The 8711-nt window shown below is 42.0% G+C and overlaps 1 protein-coding gene across 1 annotated transcript in view; it reads left to right on the top strand.

The window, feature by feature from the left end:
- The window catches only part of NEK11 (NIMA related kinase 11), a 103897-nt gene extending 97379 nt beyond the window's left edge, over window positions 1–6518 (top strand). The window contains exon 15 of the mRNA XM_009280467.1: window positions 5633–6518. Within this exon, the coding sequence (XP_009278742.1) occupies window positions 5633–5885 (253 nt within the window). The 3' untranslated portion in view covers window positions 5886–6518. The remainder of the gene's footprint in view (window positions 1–5632) is intronic.
- The last annotated feature ends 2193 nt before the right edge of the window (window positions 6519–8711 follow it).

Below are 8711 nucleotides of genomic sequence, written 5' to 3'. Positions count from 1 at the left end.
CTCTGTGTAAGCACTGCTCAGCAGTAACTAAAACATCCCTGTGTTATCAACACTGTTTCCAGCACAAATCCAAAACCTAGCCCCATACTAGCTACTATGAAGAAAATTAACTCTACCCCAGCCAAAACCAGCACAGCAGGCAATGACAAGCTGTTGAGAGATATTAATCCAGCTGCTAACTCCCATGGAGGAGTGCAAACTTAAGCATTAATCTTGTTTTGTGGCTTTTGTCGGTGTTGCATAAAGGTAGGTGCATTGTAATTGATCTCCAGACCAGAAAGGAAATGTTAATATATAGCTAGTAGCAGAGTAGTCAAAATAAAGACCCACGGGATAACAGAAAATTCTTTGTTCACCCAGGGAAAGATTTACAACTTCCTCAGCCAGTTGAGAACACAACATTATTATATTGTCAAATTTTAGTAATTTTGCACTGATGTGTGATAAATCAACGGCAAATCACCAGATAGCCTGATAAATTCATTTGGGCCCAGATTCACTAAATGACTTGGAACATTTTTAGACACCCTGAGTATAAAATTGCAGTTCTCAAGGCTCCTATTTAGCTCCCCTCTAATGCTGGCAGTAAGTCAAAGTGGTAAGTGCCTATGATTTTGCCGATATTCATACTGCTTCTCACATGCTCAGAAGCACCTTACTCTTGATAGAACCAAGTCCCTACCTCATGCCCAAACCCCATCATTATCGACAAATCAGATATCTGTCTGCCTCTATAGCCTTTGGGGCTTGTTCCAGTTAATTTTCTCTAGGCGTGGGTTGTGTGCTGCACAAAAGCTGGCAGCAAGAGTCATTTTATTTCAGACCACAGCTTCCATGGATGACAGTGTGGGGACTGGCAATATCTGCTGTCCAGCCAGTAGGTTGGTGGTCACAGCATGCCTCCAGGCTATGGAGGTCCCCAGACCTGTGCCTTCTCTGCCTGGAGCATTGGGACTGCTCTCTGCAGCCAGAAGGAGTGAGGGAAGTCGGGGTCACTGTTGAATCTCTTGCAGTTTGCAGTGAGAAAGCACGCTCTCTGGGCACTCACTCACACACAGTAACCCGGATTTCAGTCCCAAGGACTGAAGGACTCCAAGGACTGCTCATATGATTTTATCTAGGACTGTTTCATGCAAATAATGTTTGCATATACTTCCAGTATTGTCCTTAGTCCTCAGTCCTCAGTCTATCCAGAGTTATCCTCCATAATTGCTCGTTCTCTTCTGTCCCAATACATCTGCTTTCATACAAATCAGAATGAAGGTGAAGGAGAGTCCTTCATCCCCCAATCAGACTGGTGATTACGGTACTGCTCTGGGAGGTGTGGGTTTGAATCTTGTTCTTCCCCCAGGTTTCCAGCTCTCTGGGTGAATGCTCTAGCCATGGGCTCTGGGATAAAAGGAGACAACTGGGTATCTATGTGGTCATGTTGAATTGCAGCGAGTCCTGGGTGGGCAGAAGTGATTCCCAACTTTACTAAAGCCAGATAGATGTCAGATTTAGGATATGCCTTTCTTCAGTTGTTGTGGGCTGTCGTTTTGGGTCAATGCCTTTCTGGGCTGCCTGCATTGTACGGGGAGCATAAGGTTCAACCACAGAGCTGTGAATTTCATTGCATGAACAAGATGCTGAAAAGTTAGGAAACATGGTGCTCAAATGCCAGCAATGAATCCCTCCATATATCTAAGCCTCTGTAACACAGTGAAACAAGAGAAATAACAATCTGAGATATGACATTTAAGTACATTGGTGTATATCATCCTGGGTCAGACCCTTGGATGGTAGAGCCCGATGTAACTCCTTTGATTTCAGCATAGTGAGAAATAATTTAGGGCAGTGTGGGATGGGGTTCTGACCCACAAAGTTTGTCACAGTAATGAAATCCCAGATGTCAGGTGTCCCCTTTGCTCATGTAGTCTTGGCTGAGAAAGAGATGATGGCTCATTTCTGGTGGAAAATAGTGAATTTGTAAGTGAGTGAGCTATAAGATAGCACAAAGAGAGTAAATGCCAGTAAATCAGAAAACATGGCCAAATGGGAGTGTAAATGGGAGCTCTGTGTTTGTTCTCACAGCACATTTGGTGGTAAGGCTTTTAACCATTTCAAAATGATAATGCAGGTGTCGCATATTTCATGTGAAATAGAAGTAACAATAAACAGAAGGGCAGTGCAAAATCCATGATTGTGCCTCTGTAGGACTTCACATGGGCAGACAAATATCCCCTCGCACAGGCTCAGGGCCATAATGGGCAAACATCTCTTTCCAGGAAGCCACTTACCCCCTCCCCCCATCAGGATGATAGATTCACTCAGTAATGTCTATTTGACATTTACTGTCTTAGATCCCACACTCCTGCCTCTGAGACAGAAAATGCATGATGTGGTAGCAGACTCACATTAATGCAGCTCTCAAGTCCAAACAGAGCCTGATGTCTTCTTTTGTAAAAGCAGGTTATAATTTTTGTTACCTACCCCTTAATTTTCAACCTATGAACATTTTTCCCTTAATTCTATTGTATCAGCTATTATACAGATTAGCTGATTTGCATGCTCTGCCAAGCTTAACCGAAAAGATTCAAGTCTGCAGGTCACATTTATTAACAGAAGCAATACTCTCAAGGTACGTTTGCTTGATTTTTCATCTTTAAATAGACAGGACTGCCAAAAAATTAAACATACTTGTCTAAGAGGGAGAGGGGAGTCAGTAAAGGCATTGATGAAGTAGCAGTGATTTCAAAATAGCTTCTCATGTATTGATTTTTAACCATTGGAGAGAAATACTGTGGTATTTCTGAGGAAGCTTTGTGAAGAAATGAACATTATTTGACAAACAAATCCCTGTTTAGCTTTCTGTGCTAATTTAATCCCTAGGTTTCCAGTGTCTGAGAATTAATCACTTCCAACAGTTTTAGTTTTCCCATAAAAATCACCGTTGGTAGAAAAAAAAGGGCAGTTTCTAGTTACGGGAAGCAGGACTGAGTCAGGTCTGGACCTGCAGAGATTCCAGCTTGGCCCTGTGGCTTCTGACCCTGGGTCTTGGCTTTCTCTGCCCCAAGTTCCCGACCCGCCTCTGTGTCAGGAGCCAGCAGGAGGTGTAATGTGTAGCTGAAGGGGGGATCACAGCTGGACATGACCGAGCTGAAGAAAAGCAGTGAGAGCAGGCAGGATATGAGAAGTGTCTCCTCCTTGTGAGATCAGAGATGTCATCTAGGATATCCTTCAAGCAAAACTGCCATATTAGATGTATTGTCCATTTTTACCAGCTGTAGGTCCTACGATATGTAACAACAGGATTTTTCAGAAGTCTTTTATATGCTAATAAGGTGATTCTGTATTACTGAGGAAACTGTATGCTTTCATATCAAATGACATTTGAGAAACAATAAACTAAAATTCTTCGCAACGGTTTTCTAAGGATGGAGGAATTTACATAATGTGTAAATTTTACTGGCTGCAATCTCACTGTAACGATGTTATTCCTCAGCAATAACAGGATGACCACAGATGAAAAGCAGCCACTCCTTTAGGTGAATTATGCTATTGGGTTAGAACACTTGGCCTTGCCCTGGTGTTAGAGACGTAGCAAAATCAGTACAAAATCAGCAAAAAAAGTACAAATAGAGTATGTGATGTTGTTGGGGGGCAGTGTGCAGGTTTAACCATTTAAACTGCTTTTGGGAAGTCTTATGCACGCTCCCTCTGAACCCACCTGCAGAGTATCAGGGTGCTAAGTCTTGATGCTGGCACCAGGAGACAACTCCTATCCCTTTTGCTACTCCTGTACGGCTCAGAAAGGGCGATCCCCAGCGTGGCCACGAGCCGAGCATGTCCCGGTTCCCTGCTGCCCTCTGCCCTGGGCGCTGGCTGTGGAGCCTGCCTACGGACAGCATGAGCCCAGGGCCATGGGCAGCTCCCGGCGGGCAGTGGGCACTGCCCTGCAGGTGGGAAGATGTGCTCTGCTCATGCCTGAGGCCGTGCCGACAAGCGCGCTGTGTGCGGGAGTGGGGAGCCGCTCAAAGCCCCCCTCAGAGACAGTATAGCCATACCTGTGAGACAGCAAATGCTGTGAAGGCATGTTAATCCTTTATAAATAATAGGCAGCTCGCTGCTGGGGTGATAAATGAGGCAGTTCCCATCCTGGGACAACTCTGGGATCCATCCTCTCAGTTTTCCATAGTCTAAATTTGTAGAGAGCAGTGTGTGACAGAGACTCAGTGGAAAGGGAACATGAGCGCAGATATTCAGGCTGAAATTTTGGAATACTATACGGTTCACTTCCTAGTACTTCCTTTTTGTCTAAAAGAATTTCCACCAAGCAAAGTGTTAGGCATCAAATATTTTAACATGCTACAGACACAATATGTGTAATGCTTGAGAAATATGTGCATTAGAATCTCAGATACCATTAGTTTATTTTAGTATGGAAGAAAAATTTGTCTGAGAAACCTTGTTCAGATATGCTGAGAAGCTTTATGGAAGAGGTCTTCATGCCATGATGGATTTCCTGAAAAAGGAATTATTGTCCCACCTAATACTCTCGAAATCCTAGCAAAATGCTAGTGGGAGGATAGGCTGCTTGCCACAACTTTACCTAACCAAAATAAGACATTTTTTAATGCAAATTACAGATGTTCCTGCAAGGTGATCCCAGTTAGTCCAGCTCACTTTCTAACTAAGTGAAGGGCATCATCACCCCTAAAATATGCAAGTCTGACACTCAAAGACAATCAAATCTCAACTGCTCTAACATACAAAAGTTTAGTGAAAGAAAACAACACAAATCCTGTGGCAGACATGTGCAGAGTGGGCAGATAGTTTCTGATACACTGAAGGAAAATTACTCTGATATTTTCATCAAAATATTATGAACCCATCACTGAGTGGAAAATTTTATGTTACCTGTGGCTTGTGATACATGAATTCAAAGATGTTGCCTTTAGAAAAAGAAGTTCTGTTCATTGTCTTGCAGTTTGCAAATGGATATTCTTTATAAATCAACATTAAGATCCTGTGAGAGTATTCTTTGTCACTGAATTACAGATCCGTCTTCTCATAAGAGTGCTGTCCCCTCACCAGCCTCGTTGCCCTTCTAAATAAGAGTCTTCTCATGAGTGCTGTAGGAAAAGAAAAAAGTGTCAGTTAGCTCATGCTGCTCTTGTACAATGGTTTCCTTGTTATTTGATAGAAGCTCAAATGAAACAATGAATCCTGAAATATGTTTGTTTGCATAAAATGCCACCGGTGTATGGCTGACTGGGGTTGCTCCTTTTGGTTTTGATGAAATCCAGAAGCAATAATACATGTGCGTATACCAGGCTTGCTGTAGATAAAAAGGTATGTCAGATCTGGCATGAAAAGGAATCTTGGTTTGTGGTGATGACGATGGTCATGCTTCCCATGACTTTACTATGGCCAAGTGTTTACTCCTAAGCTCTTTGTATAACAGGCAATCATAGAGAAATTCCCTAGGAAACTTTACTTCCTTGTACTGTCAGACAAATAAGGTGCATTATTATATCCTTTTAATCAAAGGTAGCTACAAAATTTAAAAATATCAGTACTAGCTATTGCTTGTATTAATATATAATGTGAATTAACTTTTACTTGAGCTTTATGTAAAATTCATCCCCAGATCTGCCATTGGGAAGCTGGGAGCGGAGGTATTTGAAGCAGTGTACAGCTATCTCAAGGAAGCGAGACAGCAGAATGCCAGTGAGGAGGAGATCAGGAGACGCCTGGAGAACCTGGTTTCTAGAGCAAGTGATTGCTTTGAAGTGGATCAACTTCTCTACTTTGAGGAGCAGCTACAGGCTTCAGAAGCCTGTATAGTCTTCAGCTATAAAATGTGTGTCAGTAACAGCGCGGGAAACAGCAAGGAGGAGTGAAAGTGCTGAGCTGCCTTCTTTAGGCCAGCAAGCAAGTACGGGAGGTATTAAGAGGAAACTACTGAAGGTAACGTAGTGCATATAAGCATGTGGGTAAACTCGATTTGAGAACGCAGACCACAGTGAGAAGTGAGTAAATACGGTATAGATTACAGGGGCAGGAAGAAGGACAAATGGACAGTGGAGAGGAGGATTCGCCGTTACCAGAGTCCCCTTTTTCACCACTTAGGGCATAAAGAAAGGTATTTTCCTGGGCCTTGGCCAGGCGTCAGTCCTGCACTCAGACCATCACTGGCAAAGCTGCCCCTGATGGAAAGGGTGCAGGATTAGACTCCAGCTGCTGTTGATTCCTGCGGTAACTGGTCCTCATGACACTTAAGCCCATATTTTTTGTGCTTTGGCAGACTTACCCTTGAACACACATGTATATTTACAGCTACTCAGCCACTAATTGTTTTGTTATTATTCATTGTTCAAAAGGACTGCATTTAATCTGCGTGACTTTCAAAGGAACTGTGAAAAAGATGCATACATGCATATTTATATACATATATGCATACTCACACACAGAGAGATAGGTATGTATATCCATAGAGACCGAAAGATGTCTGACCGTACAGTGTACATGTGTGCATGTATAGAGACAGAGACATGAGGCCGGAGCTATAGCTGACTGTGGTAGCTAGGAATCCTTGCTGCAACTTCTGAGTTTTAGATCAAATTCATTGTACACAGATGGAACAATAAACTGACTTTTTTGGCTTGCACACGGTTACTGTTAATGTTTTTTCTTAGTGTTTATGCTCCCTTCTTCATATGCATCACACTTTTGCTGATTTCAACTGTATATCATGCTCTGATTATATACTTGATGTTTTCCTTCTACACCTTCCTTCTTTATTCTGCATTCTGAGCTCCTTCATCCATCTGTGTAAAACACTAAAGGATAACAAAGTGGTACAATCTATAGAGGAATCTCAAATATATTGTGGACCAAATTAATTTTAGGCATCGAGCCATTATCATAATCCTTATGTTTCCTGCTTTTGTGCCACAACTCTTAAAGGACTCAGGGACTGAATTAAATAAATTAAAAGAAATTTGTAATATGAATATCAAAAAGCATTGCTATTTGACCTGAGATGAGTTATTTACAGCTAACAATACTGGTATTGATAGTAAATTAAGCAGTGCTACTGATCCATCTTCATGACATGCTTTAAGAGACTCAAAAGGAAAAGTAGGTAGAGTCATCTTAATCTATCTCAGCAGCAACACAAACTGAGGAAGCAAAGGACATGCCCAGCTACAGATGTGGCATCATACTTCCAGCTCAAAATAATAGGAGATTCTGGCATGTCTGATTTCAGCTTTTGTTTGGAATACACAGTGTTACAAACTGGAGGCTAAAATCCACTGTGCTGTTCACTGAAGTAGGGAAACATTTTTTTTTATTTCTATGTGGTGGTTCAGATCCCATAGGTGGAGAGACAGTTTGAAGCACAGATTCTCAGTCAGGTTTCAGTCTCTTTCCTGTTATTTCTTCTTGTACTTACACTCCCCATCTTTCTCCATGTTGTGTCCGTGTACCTGTTTCCATATTTTTTGCACATGACTTCATTTAAGACCATTTAAAAACAGAAGTGCCAAAGTCCAAGATACAGGAGGAGTGCTTGGGTGTTGCAGGGACTAAAAAGTTGACAAAGCAAACCATAAGTAACTAACACATGGTGAGAATAATGTCAGAGAGAGATAATCTTGACTACTGCACTTACCTCTGGCTGTGATTCAGAGTGATTTATCACAAAAACTTCAAGAACAGCCTGTGTAAGCAATCAATTCCTTTTTATTAGTGAGGAACACCTCATGAGACTTTTTTCCTGCAGCATGCAAGAATAAAGAGCTGCATAGGAGTGGGTCAGGCTCTCTAAGGCAGTCAAGCACTAGGGAGATCATTAAAGGGCAACCCTTAAAGCCTGGAAAACATGGTTTAGCCGTGCAGGTTACCCTCAGGGAAATGGTTGCTCTCTGATGAGCAGTACTTTTGCTTGTTGCACATGAAAAAGAAATCACAGCGCCTTTTACAGTTACTTCAGGTGCTTTCTTCTCTCTGCAGGATATGACTTTCAAGTCATGTGAGGGTCTGGATGTTACTGCTTTACTGGTTATATACTTTAAATTACACTTTGTTTTTGGTTTTTTCCATCAATCATACCACAATTAGGCAATGTGGTATACGTATTAAACTCAGCAGGAAACTTTTTGTCTTTGAACTGTAGTAAAAGCATAGAGATAGATCCCATGGATTTGACAGAAATTCTTACATCACCGTTTCTGTCGAGGGTCACTTCAGAAAAGCATTAGGTTGCATTGTATGCCTTTGTCTCTACTCTCATTTTCCAATAAACCCCCACCTTTTTCAGATCTCATCCCTTCCAAAATTCTCAGCAAATTGTTGGGTTTGAAATTGCATCATCCAGACCAGGACCGGCTCATATTTTAGAGACAATGAGGTCTATCCCCACCACAACTTGATAAAACCCAATGAATTTGTTTTCTGTCATTCTGCCTTCCGTACCTGGGGGGAAGATATGCATCAGGAGTTCAACTCCATTCTGCAGCTCATTAAAACCTGTTCCATAGCCAGCTTTTGGTTTGTTTTTACTGGTGTTTAAAGGCCTCAGAATATTCTCCTGCACTTATGCAGCTGCACAGTAAGTAGCCTTCAGTGGGGATTTTGTGTGCTATCCCCAAGCTTGCAGAGACGGGCATGGGGGTATATAGAAAAAAGTTACAAGGTCTTTTGTGGGACAATTGCCCTATTTT

Source organism: Aptenodytes forsteri, unplaced genomic scaffold, assembly GCF_000699145.1.
Source record: "Aptenodytes forsteri isolate BGI_AS27 unplaced genomic scaffold, ASM69914v1 Scaffold523, whole genome shotgun sequence".
In the NCBI taxonomy this organism is placed as follows: Eukaryota; Metazoa; Chordata; class Aves; order Sphenisciformes; family Spheniscidae; genus Aptenodytes; species Aptenodytes forsteri.
Note: the sequence above shows the minus strand (reverse complement) of the source record. Positions and strands in the feature narration are given on the sequence as shown.